General features: G+C 35.0%; 2 protein-coding genes across 3 annotated transcripts in view; both read left to right on the forward strand.

Annotated features, from left to right (window-relative positions):
• The window catches only part of LOC116179108, a 41,465-nt gene extending 34,651 nt beyond the window's left edge, over positions 1 to 6,814 (forward strand). Inside the window, exons 3-7 of one of the 2 annotated variants that reach the window (XM_031498821.1) lie at positions 4,440 to 4,550; positions 4,605 to 4,742; positions 4,795 to 4,892; positions 5,682 to 5,847; positions 6,290 to 6,814. In XM_031498821.1, coding sequence (XP_031354681.1) covers positions 4,440 to 4,550; positions 4,605 to 4,742; positions 4,795 to 4,892; positions 5,682 to 5,847; positions 6,290 to 6,408 — 632 coding nt within the window. In that variant the 3' untranslated portion in view covers positions 6,409 to 6,814. Of the gene's footprint in view, positions 1 to 4,439; positions 4,551 to 4,604; positions 4,743 to 4,794; positions 4,893 to 5,480; positions 5,647 to 5,681; positions 5,848 to 6,289 lie in introns of both variants that reach the window. The other variant, XM_031498820.1, reaches the window with a different exon arrangement.
• A 5,910-nt stretch (positions 6,815 to 12,724) lies between these two features.
• LOC116178592 (UPF0472 protein C16orf72 homolog) lies at positions 12,725 to 17,863 on the forward strand. Its single transcript, XM_031498137.1, has 4 exons — positions 12,725 to 13,047; positions 13,101 to 13,178; positions 13,231 to 13,411; positions 17,524 to 17,863. The coding sequence occupies exons 1-4, from the start codon at positions 12,870 to 12,872 to the stop codon at positions 17,771 to 17,773; spliced, it is 687 nt and encodes a 228-aa protein (XP_031353997.1). The 5' UTR covers positions 12,725 to 12,869; the 3' UTR covers positions 17,774 to 17,863.

Raw genomic sequence — 17,863 nt, forward strand, 5'->3', positions numbered from 1 at the left:
ATGTTTAATTAACATACCATTAAAAATTGTGGAAACGATCGCAACTACCAGGTTCAACTGCATTTCTCGTGAAATGCATTATTAAGTGCCAACTTTCAAAATTGAAAGTAGAAAAGTAAAAAGACCAATTTGTACCTACTAGCATAACTAATCTTCTCATAGGTCGTGGCGTTATGAACCAAAAAATCGCATCGAGTGTTTGAAGGAAAGCAAAAGGTGACTAAAATTTGATGCTTATAGTTCATCCACCCAAGACCTCTTAGCGGGCACTCGTCATCGCTACCTACTGGTATCGAATTTTAAAAAGTTAGCATAACTATGTACTGTTAGCAATGATTTAATGTTATTCGTTATCAACGATGGACAAATCGATAAACTGCAAGTAGCACTTTATGCTTTACCCATTTCTTATTACGCTCTAATAATTTCTATTAAATACATCTACCGTTAACAATTATTTTTTTATATCGAGTCTTGCAGAATATGAAATTTAAAATAATTGTATTTTTGTAACTGGTAATCCAATTTTTTTTTTCGTTATTTATTAATAAAATTGCTGTTATTACGAAGCGACTTTCACTTGTTTGTTGAATGTAAAAAAACTGTCAACGCGAACGTTATTATATAAAGCGCCGCAAATGGAGCGCACGTACAAGAAAAATGATTTTTCGCTTTGGACCTATGAAATTGGAAACATCTAAACCGAGATCTAAACTAACTCTTTACTCTGCTGTTTTCAAATTGTGTATGCCCCAAATACTGGTATGGCCTACGCTTTGTGCGTCAATATTCATAGAGATATTAAACAAGTATAACGGTTTTCGCTCTAAGGCGAGTAACTTCAGCGCATTTTCCAAGACTGATCAGTACTTCCCAAAAGGTCATAGCTATGTGCACTGTGATTTTCTTTACTGGAGGCATATATGGTTAAAATTTCAAAGAAATATCTCCATGAATAAGAAAGTTGCCTTTGCGCAGTCTGCGCATGCGCACAACTGATTTTTACTATATGCGATATATTTGCCATCACCAGAAGTATCTGTGGTTAGAATTTCAACAAAATATATTAATAAATAAGGACGTTGACATTGCGCAGTTTAATTTTCATGATTTTCCTTGCTCAGGTGCTAGAGCTATACGCTACCTAATGCAAAAAGAGCGAACTTAATACCTTGAAAACTATGGGAGTAGTTAAGGCCTCGGACAGACGGACGGGCCGAGATAGTGGCTGCACTTCGTTGGAAAATGCGCTAAAAAGAGCAGATACATTTTGCCTCCTTATTACATGAAGTTGCATGTGCATTTTTAATCAAATACTGTACATGCTACTATTCCTTACCGAAAGTATAGAGAGCTCTAATACAGACAGCTATGAATCAAACCAATAAATTGCCGCTAGACGGTTGACCGTAGTTCAACGTTTTAGAATCACTTATTAATTAACGTGTCAACTGTGTGAATAAATCAACAAGTGAAATGGTGAGGAAGTAAATATGTGTCTTTTGGTTAAATGGCAAAGGAGATTGACGATTCCTTTAAGGTTCGCATAAAATTCTGAATATTCGCAAGGTTACATCTTATGTTAAAATAGTAGCACTTATTACAAACTATCTAATTTTGGTTATTTCAATTCTTAATTTTGTTTCTTTTGCCAAAAGATGGCTGTGAAAGGGTGAGCGCTTAGACCCAAGTTATGCTGTGAATTTTGTCATACTAATAAGTATAGTGTGCCTGTCTATCTGTAGTAAAGCTTAACTCCTGGATCAGGTGTCAGGTTAAAAGACCACGCGTAACACCTACAACAACAGCAAATTGTGTACATTTCTGATCCAATCACTTTAGGTGGTCTCACAATTTATAAATTATAAATTGTTACCTCCACCTTGGTTGTCATTTGTCTTACTGAGTCGTTGACTTGTAGTTGGTCTTTAGGTTGTTAACTCATTGTATAGAATGTACCTTTTTCTGCTTTGCCTATACAAATACTCTGTATGTATTATGTCGTAAAGAAATAAAGTGGTGTTCGTCTTGATACAACCAAAAACTTAATTTGAATAGATTTGTGACTAGAAAGTCTGAGAACGTTGTGCTTAGATAAAGCGACAATTTGAATATCAAAATCGATACGTTACCTGGATTATATCTTCAAATCAATAAATACTGGCAAAAGCAGGTAATACATCGTCTGCTTTATTAATGATGCAAACGTTGTAGCATTGAGTAATAAATATGAATATGAGGTTGTAGGTTATAATGTAAACAATTCAATGTAAGTTGCGGAACATAAATGTAAAAATTTCAATGGATATTCTAATGCAAAACTGAACTAGAAATTACCCCAAAGTACCTCTTCGTAAATATCGGCGTTTAAACGAAAGTTGTACGTACATGTAACGGAGTTGTTTCTGTGGAACTGGTCTGATTTTAATGAACAGACCTGCTGCCCTTTAACTGACCTGATTTGTCTAAACAGACCCGTTTCCGTCGCTCAATCCAAAAACCGTTGAGCCAACGCCAACCCGTTCCTGATAAGCAAGCCTGTTTCCGTCGACAAACAGAACCGATCGAATGACTTTGAACTTGGCGCATGCGCAGATCTCAAGGTCCGGTGTGTTCTTTAACTACTCCCAACGTGAGTGTTTGCTAATCCTTGTTAGCGTGCTTCCTTTGAACTCTGGTTGTAACGGCCTTGTAAGTTCAGAAGGGCGCTTTCTGCTTTATCTGTAACAGCTGATAACAGCACAAACAAACACACAAAAGGGATAGTGAATAGCGCGGAGCAATAATATTACGATAGTCTAACGTCTGACACTGAAGTAAATCGTGTACTAAAACCGTAATTAACACTCTATAATCATTCAATTACATTTTACAATTTTCGTTAATTAAGCGAAAGCAAAATGTTGACTCAACCACGGATTGTCGTACAAATCAATGATAATTTACAAAGCAATGGTAACTAATATCTTCGTATAACAAAATCGTAGAGAAACTCATCTTGGAAGGTAAGTATATTCTTCGGAGCTATTTACAAGGTAATAATCTCCAAAAGATTTCGATTAAATGGGATCTATATCGAGGTGTAGGGAAACAAATATCATGTAAGTATGTCACCGGGTAATGTAGGTAGAAAATATGATCGATTTCACAAGATGGCGGTGGAATTTTTCAAGAATTGGTAGTAAAATTTGGCGTAGATGTTTCAAAGGATGTTGACGTAGTAGTATCTAGGTAGATAAAAACAGAAAAGTAATCTAGAAGACAAAACGATAAGAACTTAAAATTCTGAGAGAACTTTGAGGGAAGAAAATTACCCCAAAGAAATATGGTGATAGCCAAAACCATAAGCCCTTATTCAGGTAGACACTAAGTCATCTAAAAATAGTAATAGCGGATCAGAAACACTTGCATCCATCGAATATGTAAGCAAAATCTTCACTGAAGGGAAGAAGTACGGATGTACAGAGAGTGCGTATGTAGAAAAGAAAAGAAGATCGCGGCCTCGAGCGGAGAGAATAAGAAAACTATTATAAAACAAACCTATAACACTCGGATGGCCTCTAGCGGTGATCGAAAGAACCAAAGTAACAACAAATCTACCATAGGAGTAACTTAAGTACATTTTCACTAAACGGGTTTATAAAGGGAATGTATAGATGGCGTAAGAATATTGAATATAAACGAGAGTAGAATTTCAACTGCGAGAGAAAAACGTAATACATTCTGGAAATTATATTCACAAACCAAATTGCTTAAATATTTAATGAAAACCCCTTCAAAATTGAATTCGACTCTACAAATAGGACAGTTTGTAATTACGAAAATCGCGGGTTTTAATAGTTATTTATGTATTAAGGGCATAATAGTGATGTTTATATTCTCGAGGGCGACGAGTTAAAAAGCTCGAGGGCCTATGGCCCGAGAGCTTTTTAGTCGCCCGAGAGTATAAACATCAGTTTATGCCCGTGGTACATACACAATTTTATGTTTTACAAATAGTTTTCTTCGTCAAAATTCGTTTACAAAATAATTCATTATGTTTGATCGAGTATGCGTGGTTCGAATTTGTTAATGCGATTGAAACCATCCAAACGTCAAACGTAATTTTAAATAATTCAATTCATCGTGAATGAGCAAGAAGTTCCAGAAACTATACGAAATAAGGCCAATCTTGTGATTTAGTAGGTACCTATTGACAATTAATAATTGACGTTTCTAATTTTCAATGATCTGCAAATATTTGTTTGTTTTGTCATTAAGCATAAATGAGTTACTATGGTGATACTTTACGCCCTAGGGCATAAAGTGGTACTTTATGCCCGCGTATCACAGATATAAAATGTGCTATGATAGGTTAGTAAGACATAAAAAAAATGAAAAGCTATCTACATGACTTTTTATATTTACGTACCTACAATTAATTTAAATATTTGTTACAGTTAAAACCTACTTAAGCCCAGTGGAGACACACTGCAACAACATCAACTACTTCATTCCCGACGACAACAATGAGACGAAAGACTTCTCCGAGGACGCTTGGAATAAACTACGTAAGCATCCCCAGCCTTAATTAAACCTGTGATTGGCAGCGGTCACTTTTCTAGATATGGCCCGGTCGGTTATCGCCCTATTCATCTTGACGTTCATAACAATTTTTGCGACTTTCTGTACGGGTGTGACCGGATGCTGGAGACGATCGCCGTGTAATATTACGGCAACTGCCGTGCTAATGCTTCTCGCGTGTAAGTATCGAAAGTTGATAGTTCGATTGGGTCTACTCTCTCATCGTTGTAGGTCTGCTAAGCGCAGGCGCCATGGGCTTGTGGCATGGCGTTGAGTACTACGAGAAAGAAAAGGTTGTTGGAGAAGAATTTTATCAGCAATGGAATAATGTAAGTTTATGTTTTATGCTCTCGGCATCAATTTTTTTTTGATAATGAGAGTTGACATAGAAAACGTGCACATACGGAAATCCGATGGAATAGTATAGGTATCTCTAGTCTGAAAAACCTAGCAGTACTTATATATATGTAGTTGGATTTGCTGTGCCAACTGTGATCAGAAAAGCCCTATTAACAATCGTGTTCAAGAGAACTATCACTAGGCTTGCCTAACTTGACAGGAAACTCAAAATTCACTGTGTTCGTAAACACACGTGACAAAACATTTCTTCAATTAAGTACAAAGACTTTAAATGCAAAATGAAATGTCTTAATTTTCACATAATTAGTTACGAATAATTTTAATCTACCCTTTTTATAAGAATATTTTAATATGTTGGATTTTAAAGTAATTTAATTTTAAATGTTTTGTTGAGAGTCGATTTTCTTCAAGAATTATGCGATTGACGTTTTGGTCACAGTCAATACAAAAAAAATGTCAATATATTAGTATCTAAATCAGCGAAAGTTTGCATTCAAATCGTCCGACTTTTTCAGTTATACCAACTTAATTGTTAATTTCGCCATCATATAATTTAGGTTCTTCAAGAGAATACGGAAGTGCTGTACGACTGGAGTTTTGTTTCGGCGTGGCTGGGCGTATTTTTCTGCCTAGGCGGATCGTTCCTGTTCTTTTTCGGATCGTGTTGTCTAGGCAACGAGAAAGAACGAGAACAATTGAACAACGTTCAATATATCATGCCAGGTTCGTTGAAATATTTACACGTACCGTATTCGTAGGTTCTGCGTGAAAATACCAGAATCAATTATGACTGGAGTTACATGCTTGCCTGGGTTGGGGTTATTTGGTCTTTGGTCGCTGCAATTTTATTTTCCGGAGCAGCTATATGCCTGCGGGGTGAACGGGAACGTGAAGAGGCTATCAACATGCAGTATCTAATGCCTGGTAACTTTGGGGTTCATTTATCAAATTCTATTTGAAGGCGTTTGACGTTCAAATAGAAATTCATTTGTAATTATATCCTCATTTTCTCCATTCATGTAACTTTCAGTGAAATAATTTTTCTGCTTTTTTGCTTTGCGAAGTTTTCACCTTTTTTTTAAATTAAAAAATAAATAAAATAAAGAGTATTTGCATGACCTTTTCTAATAACTAACGCCTTACTGAAACTGTTGCTTAAGGACCGGCTGGGCCAGATAAAAATGGTAAGCGGCTGATATCACAGAACGCAATAAGGACAAGAAAATATTTTTTATGCAAATCGCGGGCTGAGAATGATATTTAATTACAGCCGCATGCCACTTTTTATTTGGCCACCCGGTATAAGCGCTCCAAGTTAGAGCGCTCCTTTTGAAATGCCCAAAGATTAATAATTACAACATTCTAGTTTATCCCCAAAAACAACAATACGCTTATGCTGGATACGCCGTTCCACCGCCTCAGTCTTACGCCGGCCCATGCCCTTACTACACTGCGGGATCAGGATATGGTTCATATAACTATTAAAATCATATCTGGGATAAATTATATAGATTTTGTTTTACATTGACTTAATAAAATCGCAAGACTGTTCCACAATAGTCTACGTCGTTGTAAAATATTTGTAATATTTGTATTGAATGCATCTGACTCAATGTGGTTCGCTATTAACAGATTTTTTTTACATAATTTATGATACAATGTATAAATGTTTCACTTATTTGTATATCATAGGTAGATTCTATAGTTAATATTTTTATTTATACATTTCGAATAGGTATTTACTTGACGACGTTGGTGTTCATCCTTTGCTTAAATGGGACTCGCCGCTCTTCGAGTTGGTATTTTGTGATTGGTAGTGCCTTGTATTTGGGATGAATATCGGCTTTGGTTGAATTACAAAAAATAGCAATGTTGGTGCATTACTTACAGGATTTTATGTACCTAACTTTTAGAACAATTGCTCATGTAGACTAAAATTATATATTGTTTCAATTTTTTGGTATTTTTAGGAACTTAATTATAATTACAGTATTTATAAATATATGTTTATAGTTAAGTAGGTATTATAAATTTTTGTAGTAAAGTTATTTTTATATTACTTATTAATATTATGTATTATTACAATAATTTTTTGTAAACTATTTTTGTTTACTTGTAAAATAAAATTTTGTAATGATTTGTACTTATTGAGTTTTATTTTGTATCTTTTAAATGTAGGGAGACGATTCATTTTCATTGTGAAGTTGATTAAAATGCATATTCTGTGGCCTCTTGGGATAGCTCGAGTTTTGTTTATTCAAAAGCTAATGCATTGTTTAAAATGCTTATGGATTAGCAGTTGTCAATTTGTCATTATAGTATTTAAATAAATATATAACACAATAATACATCATACTTCCCGTTAGAGAATGTTCTTGACCAAGTATTAACTTCAAAGAATTTACCTGCTTGCTTTCTTAATCTAATTCCAATTGTATTGTTTTTTTGGTTATTTATGAATTATGATATGTTAACTACTATCAAAGAGTAATTATGGGTACTCTTTGCTACTATCAAAGAGCTAGTATCTACCTATTACAATAACAGAATAAGAAAGTAGGAAACCATACTATAACACAGCTGCATTGTGGTTGGTATATACTGTGCAGTAGTAGAGAATCGTGTGGCTGAAACCTTAGATCATATAAGTATATTGAGTATGATCAAGAGTATGGTTACTCTTTGGTATGATCATTGAGTAAAATCCTTCACTCAACGGTATGATCTAAGAATACACCGATAACGTGCGCACAAACGTATATTCATTGGGAATATCCTACTATACTTTAATTTCCTTTACCCAAAATTGTCATGAAACCTTCATTTTCATGCCTACTTTATGTCAGGAAAGTATTAGCATTGTATTATACTATGGTATTAGTTTCCATGACGGAGGCAAACCGGTCTACTTTTCCTGCCGCCTGTCACTTTACCGACCGCACTTTCACTTTACCTGCCGCACCTGCCACATTGCTAAATGTCTATAACGACTCCTGTCATCATTGACAGATTGGCATTAATCAAAAGTTCTATATGAAAATTGAAATTTTATGTTAAAATACGATTTCGGGTAAAATTTAATGCAAAACTCGTCAGTAAAATGACGTAATACTTGACTCGGAAATTAAAGTACTCGGGCCCAAAGGGGCCTTGTACTTCAATATTTCCTCGCCAGTAATGTGTCATTTTCCTGACTTTTATGTAAATAACTATTACCCAAAATCGTCATGCAACCTTCATTTTAATGCCTACTTTAAGCCAGGAAAGTTTAGTTTTCATGACATAAACAGACCAGATTGCTTTTCCTGCCGCCCGTCACTTTACCGGCCGCACCTGTCACTTTTCCGGCCCCACCTAGGTCACATTGCTAAATTTCTGTAATGACTCCTGTCATCACTGACAGATTGACATTAATCTTTGAATATAATAGTTATTTATGCATCAAGGGCATTAAGGCGATATTTATGCCGAGGGCGACAGAGCCCGAGGGCCTCCGGCCCAAGGGATTGTAAGTCGCCCGAGGGTTAAATATTGAGTAATGCCTGAGGTGCATACAACATTTTATTTTTCATCGTTCCAAATAATGCATTTCCAACATACAAATGTCATGATTATTGTTTGCGCAACTTTAAAATGCTTCATACGAATCAAGTTGCATCTTTTTTATTACATAATATAACTCCGTCAATCAATTTGACAGACCGTTTGAGGGCATAATGAGATGACAATCCATTATGCCCTCTCATTATGCCCTTGGGCGTAATAGACTGCTTCATATATCACTTATGACAGATATAATTGACATATAATAGGCAAATGAAAAATAAAATATTTTATATTCAAAGAAACACGAACTTATGTACCGAAAGGAACGTGGTCGATGTTAAATTGCAGACGGCCAGACGCCGTATCTTCGATGTCGTTTCGGAAGTGTCGGGACGTCGGGTCGACTTTTGCTCTCGGGGCGACGGGGGAGATGGAAGGTAACAAGAAGGCGCCAGATACGATTTGAGGCCTTTTTTCGTAGATTTCTGGAACAATTAACGATAACTTTTTTCAAAACTTTTTTAGTTATGGAGAGTAGTAGGAGACTTATCCGTAGTTTTCTTGAAAACATTGAAAGGTGGAAGGCGTACAGGGGGGGGGGGGGATTTTTGTCCGAAGTGCGCAGTCAGGAGAGTCATCGATCCCGCACTGTCAAAGGGTCACGGAACCTTTCCAACGAAGGGGGTGAAATTTTGACTCTAACAGTGACGCTTACAGGTTCTGGAAATACGATAGTAGTTATAGTACGAGGCTCCTTTGGGAATACTTTACTTCCAGAGTCAAGTAGTGTCATTTTACTGACGAGTTTTGTGTTAACTTTTGCCCGAAACCGTAGGTATTTTAATATAACATTTCAATTTTGATTAACTTTGACTTTTGATTAATGTCAATCTGTCAGTGATGACAGGATTGACAGGAGTCATTAGACATTACCAACGTGACAGGTGCGGCCGAAAAAGTGACGGACGACGGTTGCGACTGGTAGAGTGATGAGAAAAGTAGTCTGCTCTGCCTCTGTCATGAAAACTAAAATTTCCTGACGTAGTATAGGCTTTGAATATAAAATTAGTTTATTTTAGTTATTAAAATTAATTTTATATTCAAAGGTATAGGCCCGAAAGAAAATGAAGCTTCCATGACGATTTTGGGTAAACGTTATTGCGGGTCTGACTAAGTAAAACAAAGACAATACTACCAGTTCTAAGTGAGATATAATACACAACAAACTAAAGGCCCTGCCACACAGAGCGCGGTCTGCGATATCAGTATTCTATTTACAAGCATTTGTAGCATTGATTATATACGTGTGTACAATCAATGACGAGATTAATGATTTGTAGTTATACGTGTGACCTGTCCGACAGAGCGAGCTTTCTGACCATATTCTGACCTAGGCAGGACTGTTTAACAGGTTACATAGAATACAAATATCGCAGCCCGCAGATCGCGCTCTGTGTGGCAGTCTTTAAAGCGCTGATGCCATACATAGGTACGTCTTTTTACTTTTAGTAGGGTATAGGTAGTATCAAAGAGTATTACTCTTTGGTAGTATCAATGGCCAATTTAAATATTGCCACTGCCATCATTGTTAAAGTTTTCTCTCTCTCATACTCATAATACATCACGACGAACTTTTGAGGCTCGCGCACAATCGCTGATCTTTAGAAATATTAGCGGAAAAATAGTTAAAACATTCGGGAACATTAGAGATTTAATTTTTAGTTATTAAATTCTTGAAGGGAAAACAATTTTAAAAACAACTCTCGTTTTTCGCGTGTAATGTTGCTTGTCTATAATCATATTTTCCATGCATTGTTGTATCATGTATGTTGTACGTTCTACCGTTGAATGAATTAATTACTCAATGGTCCTACATTATATATTTAAAAAAATTCTCTGTATATTCAAAACCTGAATACCGATTATTTTAAGATGTCAACATCAGTTTGAAACCGTAAAAACGCTACCAGAAAAACATAGTTACTTAACAGAGTCGCGTGGTAAGGAGACACGCGACGTGAAGCAGTGTAAGAATGACAAATTGAACTCAAAGACGTAAAAATAGTATATTACCAGACAAGTGCATGATGAAGTCTTTAAAGTACGTGCAATGAGTCTATATTGGCACGACGCGTAGCGAAGGGCTTTTAAGGACCAATTATATACGTGGTTCTTATAGTATTTTTTAAATTATACCTGCAATGCAATTTAAAAATAAGGGAAAATAATTAAAAAATCATATTGACGTACATACTCGAATACGTTTCTGATTCGTAGTTCCATGATTTCAATGGAAATGTCCCTTGACGTTTGCTCATAAAAATCGCCGTCTTTGTAAATAAAATGACAAAGATAATTCACCGTCTATTCAATAGCTTGTTGCAAAAGCAGAAGAAAACATTGGTAGGTTCATAATTCATTCATCTCATCACCTTCTATTGTAGTGGTGGACCCATCATTAATTATTCAAAATTATCTTGCCTGTCTTTCCCAAATATAAATATATTTCCGTAAATAAAAAGCTTTTTTGGGAAAGACAGGCAAGATAATTTTGAATACCTACTCATCATCTTCGATTTTTCGACATTTAATTTCATTCCTTTTCTTTCTCAGTGCCTACGACCTACCTCTCTATTTTTCCCATATTTTCCTTTCTCTGTTTTTTGCCTGTTGGAAATATATAGTAGGTACTGTGTTACAGTGGCGGCGCGTAGTGGTGTGTCTTGGGGTTGCACAATTTAAAAAAAGGGGGAAAAATGAGGCCACGGGCAAAACGCCGGTGGCGAAAATTTTTTGAGTGTCACCACAACATGAAGTTTTTTGGGACTATTAAATGGCATAAAAAAGCTTATTGATGAGACCTCTAAATACTCCAGGGTTTATTGAATTTTCTCGTTTGTCATGGCTGCGGAGACGGAGAGCAAGTTCCACCACAAAATTTTTTACGGTCTATAATTTTGGATAAAACATATCTGTTCTTTTTTACTTCCTCATTACGTTTTTTGATACTCAAACGATATGCACTATTTCACTGTTGCCGTATATCTTGCTTACCTAATAAATTAAATCTCAATTTAGCAGTTATATGTGCCTTTGAAGATTGATATTTTTTAATTTTTTTGGATAAATGCACTAAGTCTGTAACGCCATTCTTTGTCCATTTTGATGCCTCATCACCGAGCTCATCACCAAACAACAAACACGGAAAACAATACAGACCATTGTTAAAGTTACAACTGCATAACCAGTCAGTTTTTCCATACATGTCTATTTTAAACGATCGTTTATAATCCCGACTTCCTTTATTGATTTTCGATATTTCCAAACTCGGTTTTGGGCGACCCGCATTTTTTATTTCAATTTGATCTTCTAATTTTAGTAAATTAAATTTAATAATTGTCTTTAAATAATGAACGGTAACGTCGCAACGTTACTTTTAAAACCGAAACGATCAACAAGCCCTGCTTCGTAGTCCGGCGAGTACTGTTCACAATGAGAGTGTGCTCTTGCTATAGTTTACAACTTGGACCTTCGCGGGGCGCACGGGGAAAGGCGACGTAGCGTTTGAACGAATCAGAGATCGTAGCTAATTGTGCACTGCACGCAAAGGCGGAATGGGAATAATTCTTAATACACGTTCAGCGGTGTGTCAGTGTACTCTTTAGGTTTTGCATTTCAGATAAGATAAGTGAACATTTTTATTGCGAGATACGAACGTGCAAGAATGTTAAATACATAAATAGAATTGTTATTGTTTTCGTTTTTTTAAAATGATTTTTGGGAGTGCGCGTGCTCGTGCACTTACCTATTGAGAAACCGCCACTGCCGGTGTTATCAGCGTAAGCCATCAGGGACAATATCTTTATCTTCTGTATGCATACTGTACGTTACAACTCTTTGAATCGAATTTAAATTAAAAACCGTTAGTCTTAAGAAAAAAAGTAATAATATATTATTTGTAGGCAATTTCCTACTTAAGCCACAAATTGTATGGTCACTATTTTTTGATAAAAGATACAGTTAGCGAGATTTTTGCAGAAAACGCGTTTATGTTGACTTTTGACCTGCGTAACACATTTTTAGCGGCGCATGCATTAGGAATTTTGTCCCACAATGCATCGTTTTTATTCCTCTTACTACACACTTTTCTCAGGATTGCCGAAGTTTATACCTTGTGGATCACCCTGTACACGAACAGCTGTCATTGTAGGAACTTTTAGTGCGAAACGTCAAAATATACACAGCCACCACTACAACGGGACAAAATTTACTCTTCGTCTGTTGTTTCTAATTTGCATTAAATGTTAATCTCGTCACTTTAATGGCAGTGTCCAGCTGCAAATGTTTTGTATATACATTTGTTATATTTTATACTTAATTTAATTTAAATAATTTATAAAATGAGCGGCGACGGTAATGATGAATCATGGTTATCAAGTTGGGAGCAACAGTGCTCCGAATCCATCGAAGAACAACCCGATTACGAACCACTACTCATTACAGACACAAATAATTCTCACGGAAAGATATGGTCTGCGTTTCAAGATTCAGCAACGTCGGTAGCACAGTTGTATCGAGGTATTTCCCATCTCCGCCCATCTCTTCTGTAACTTATTAATCACGCCTTGCAGATCGTTTCACGAGTGATCCTGCGGCTCTTTGGCTCCCATTTCAAGTAGCAGCTGGCACTGTCACGACACTTTACAAAGGTAGGTATCCGTCATCTTGTCATTACTTTGTATAATCTCCTTTGCATAACAGAGGCTAGTGAAAGTTTACGAAGGACAACAGAGTTAGCGATACAATGCGGATATCAGAAACGTAATAGGGAATTATTAAGTTGGGTGAAAAAGAGACGGCGGAATATACGAAGGGAAGACTTACTTGCTTACATCTCAGGAAAACCTTTGCCTCTCAGGTCTACGACCCATTACACTCATAGGTGAGTTGATCTTTTTTAAAGGCTGCTGCAATACCTAAATTTGCGATACAATTTGGGAGAGATAGTGTGTTAATCAGATATTGCAAGTCAAGGTCTTTAACATTAATGTCGACTAATTATGAATATGATGTGGTGGTACGGGTTTTGAGCTTTGTACACTGTTTATTGTATTTACCTACAGTTTTTATTTCTATATGTGACAATGTGTAATCACAAAAGCCAGTGATTAAGGTTTAAATATAATATCCCTTTGTTTACAGGCTGTTATCTAATAATAGATCTGGGGATCCAAATTAATAAATACATTGTTAATAGGTAGGTAAAGGCATGACTAGGGAGAGATTTTCTCTATGAATTCCATCTTTATTGGTATACGGGAGTTTTCCAGGTTTGGGAAACATGTTTTTTTTTCAATTTTAGACAGTAGAACTCCGATCATTCATGCTCCACACGACTGGTCGAAACACGGATAATACACAAATACAGTAGCCATAGCTACCTGACACATTTGAAAAATTGTTCATTAAAGATGGTGTAAATTAAAGTATCTGTATGGAAAATCCCAAGCACTACACTTTTGACAAATGTTGACATTTTCCAATAAAGTGGTATTAGTTACAGGGATGTAAGTACCCAATATTAATTTTTTTAAATATTGGCACAGTATGCCACACAGGCTTAATGACTATTTGCCAGATTTTTTGAAACATTCTTGGACAAAACATATTTTTTTGAAAATTGTTTGAATAAAAAAGGTTCAAACAAAAAATATTGTTCATTGGTATTGTTCCAGTTTGGTTGAAAATATTAATACAATTTCCTCCGGTCTGCCCCAAGAGACATTTGACATGTTTTTTGAAATACTTTTCAATTTGTGTCGAATGGGCTTGACATATTTTTTGAAAATTGTTTGAATAAAATTTGTTTTGAACAAAAAATATTCTTCATTAGTACTGTTGCATGTTGGTTGAAAATATTAATACAATTTAGGCCGACCTAGAGACGTTTGTGACATATTTTTTGAAATATAAGTTGAAAATTGAAGCCAATTTGTGTCCAACGCTGTTGACATATTTTTTGAAACTTGTTTAAACAAAAAATATAAATCATTAGTATTGCCTCATTTTGGTTGAAAATATTAACACAATTTGCGCCGATCTGGCCCCAAAAGACGTTTGACTTTTTTTTAAAAAGTGTTGAATAAAAATTTTTTAAACATAAAATATAAATTATATAACATTAGTATTGCTCCATTTTGGTTGAAAATATTAACACAATTTGTGCCGATCTGCCCCAAGACAGGACGGGCATGACATATATTTTGAAAAATTTTTCAATAAAAATGGTGTCAATAAAAAATATAAATCTGCTCCATTTTGGTTGAAAATATTAAGTAACACCATTTTCACCGATCTGTCACAAGAGTCGTTTGACCTATTTTTAGAAACATTTTTCAATTTGTGTCGAACGAGCTTGACATGTTTTGAAAAATATTGGAATAAATTTAAACAAAAAATATAAATCATTAATATTGCCCCATTTTGGTTAAAGATATTAACACAATTTAAGCCGATTTGTTCCAAGAGACTTGACATATTATTGAATAAAAATGTTTTGCACATATAATATAAAACATTAGTATTGCTCCATTTTGGTTAAAAGTATTAACACAATTTACGCTGATCTGCCCCAAGACACGTTTGACATATTTTTTGATACATTCTTTAATTTGTGTCGAACGAGCTTGAGATTTTTTTTTTAAATTTTTTGATAAAATTGATTTAAACACAAAATATCAATCATTAGTATTGGTCCATTTTGGTTGAAAATATTAACACAATTTGCGCCAAACTGCTCCAGGAGTCGGTTGATATATTTTTTGAAATATTCTTCAATTTTGGTCGAATGAGCTTGACCTATTTTTTGAAAATTTTTTGTATAACATTGATTTAAACAAAAAATATTATTCATTAGTATTGTTGCATTTTGGTTAAAAATATTAACACAATTTTGCGCCGATCTACCTCAAGAGACGTTTGACATTTGTGAAATATTTTTCAATTTGTGTCGAACGCGCTTGACATGTTTTTTGAAAAATTTTTGAATAAAAATGGTTTAAACAAAATATAAATCATTAGCGTTGCTTCATTTTGGTTGAAAATATTAACACAATTTGTGCCGATCTGCCCCAAGACACGTTTGAAGTATTTTTTGAAATATTCTTTAATTTGTGTCGAACGGACTTGACATATATTTTGAAAAATTTTTGAATAAAAATGGTGTCAATAAAAAATATAAAACATTAGTTTAGTACTTACTGGTCCATTTTGGCTGAAAATGTTAAGTAGCACCATTTACGCCGATCTGTCACAAGAGACGTTTGACATATTTTTAGAATATTTTTCGATTTGTGTCGAACGGGCTTGACATATATTTTTTAATAAAAAAATATTGTTTATTGGTATTGTTCCATTTTGGTTGAAAACATTAACACAAAATGCACTGATCAGCCCCAGGAGTCGTTTGAAATATTCTTCAATATGTGTCGAATGGGCTTTACATATTTTTTGAAAAATTTTTGAATAACATTGATTTAAACAAAAAAAATTGTTCATTAGCATTGGTCCATTTTGATTAAAAATATTAACACAATTTGCGCCGGTTTGCCCCAAGAGACGTTCGACATATTTTTTGAAATATTGTAATTTGTATCTAACGGGTTTGACATATTATTTGAAAAATTTTTGAGTAAAAATTGTTAAAAAAAATGAATCATCAGTATTGGTCCATTTTGGTTGAAAATATTAACACAATTTGCGTCAAACTGCCCCAAGAGACGTTTGATATATTTTTTGGAATATTCTTCAATTTGTGTCGAATGGGCTTGCATATTTTTTGAACAATTTTTGAGTAAAAATGGTTAAAAAATATGAATCATTAGTATTGGTTCATTGTGCTTGAAAATATGAACACAATTTGCGCCGGTCTGCCCCAAGAGACGTTCGACATATTTTTTGAAATATTCTTAAATTTGTGTCTAACGGGTTTGACATATTTTTTCAAAATTTGTTGAACAAAATATTATTCATTAGTGTTGGTGCATTTTGGTTGAAAATATTAATACAATTTTGCGCCGATTTATCTCAAGAGGCGTTTGACATTTTAAAAATATTCTACAATTTATGTCGAACGGGATTGACATTTTTTGAAAAATTTTTGAGTAAAAATGGTTTAAACAAAAATACGAATCATTAGTATTGGTCCATTTTGGTTGAAGATATTAACACAATTTGCGTCAAACTGCTCAAAGAAATGTTTGACACCGTTTTTTAAATATTCTTGATTAAATGTAATTTAAAACTAAGTTATACAGGAGGTGAAAAAAAAATAGCTGGTCAACATATTCTTTTGAAAATATTAAAAAAACATTTTTCAATTAGGTACAGAGTACTATTTGACACATTTTTTTGAAAAACTGAAATGGACATTTTCAATATTTTACAAATATTGACACAATTTTTCAAATATTTGTGCTAAATGGGTTTGTTGGGAATCCAGTGATCTTACAAATTTTGCTTAAAATTGAGCGAAGAATTGAAATATCGAATAATATACAGAGTGTTAAAATTATTACTACCTATATAGTAGACCTCAAAATGTTTGTATAAAACTGTATTCGATATCTTGTATATTTTCCCCGATATGTATATGAACCTTGTATATGATAGTAAAGAGGTCACAAATACTCTTAATTTCTGGGAAATAAAATGAGAATGTATTACAAAACTCAGGTGGGCGCATGCGGGAAGCATATTCTCCTTGGATCTTCCTAATGGAAGGGAAGTAAATAACATACGTAATGCGGAGCGCGCATGCGCATAACAAACTGCAACGTTCTTATATTTTGAGCAATAAAAACCAATAGATCACAAATGCCATTTTCTTTCTTGTGGACGCTAGCAGCAAGATCCCCTGATGCTTGGCAAATTGTTCCACCTGATCAATGGAGTCAAGTGTGCGAATCAAGGTGAACGATTTGCGCTCCGGCCTTGAACAACCTCATCATTCGTATCTGCGCATTCGCGTAACGTTCTAATATATTTATGTTTTAGGGGTTCGCCGAGACATCGGAATATATCACCGCCGCCCGGCGTCGCCCCGCCGGCGTCGTTCGGCAGCGACGCCGACCTACACACGTTTAGGGAGGCCCTAGCACGATCGCCGATATCACGCCTACCTCTTAGTACCGATCTATGTGCTTTCATAACGGGTGAAATAGATAGGAACGGTAAACGAGCGCCCAGCCCTTCCGACGTTCCAATGAGCAGCCCTTCCCACCACAAAAGACCTAGGTATATGTGAGATAAGACGTTTGTTTCAATTTCGCCATCGGTGGTGTTTGTATTTCAACTGTGAATATAGTTATAGCTATTGTATAATCATCATCAAGCA

The sequence above is a fragment of the Photinus pyralis genome, unplaced genomic scaffold (assembly GCF_008802855.1).
Source record: "Photinus pyralis isolate 1611_PpyrPB1 unplaced genomic scaffold, Ppyr1.3 Ppyr1.4_LG8, whole genome shotgun sequence".
In the NCBI taxonomy this organism is placed as follows: domain Eukaryota; kingdom Metazoa; phylum Arthropoda; class Insecta; order Coleoptera; family Lampyridae; genus Photinus; species Photinus pyralis.

Coding starts and splice junctions, on each gene's coding strand:
- LOC116178592 (XM_031498137.1), top strand. CDS start 12,870: ATGAGCGGCGACGGTAATGATGAATCATGGTTATCAAGTTGGGAGCAA. Junction 13,048..13,100: donor GGTAGCACAGTTGTATCGAG/GTATTTCCCATC, acceptor CACGCCTTGCAG/ATCGTTTCACGAGTGATCCT. Junction 13,412..17,523: donor ACGACCCATTACACTCATAG/GTGAGTTGATCT, acceptor TTTATGTTTTAG/GGGTTCGCCGAGACATCGGA.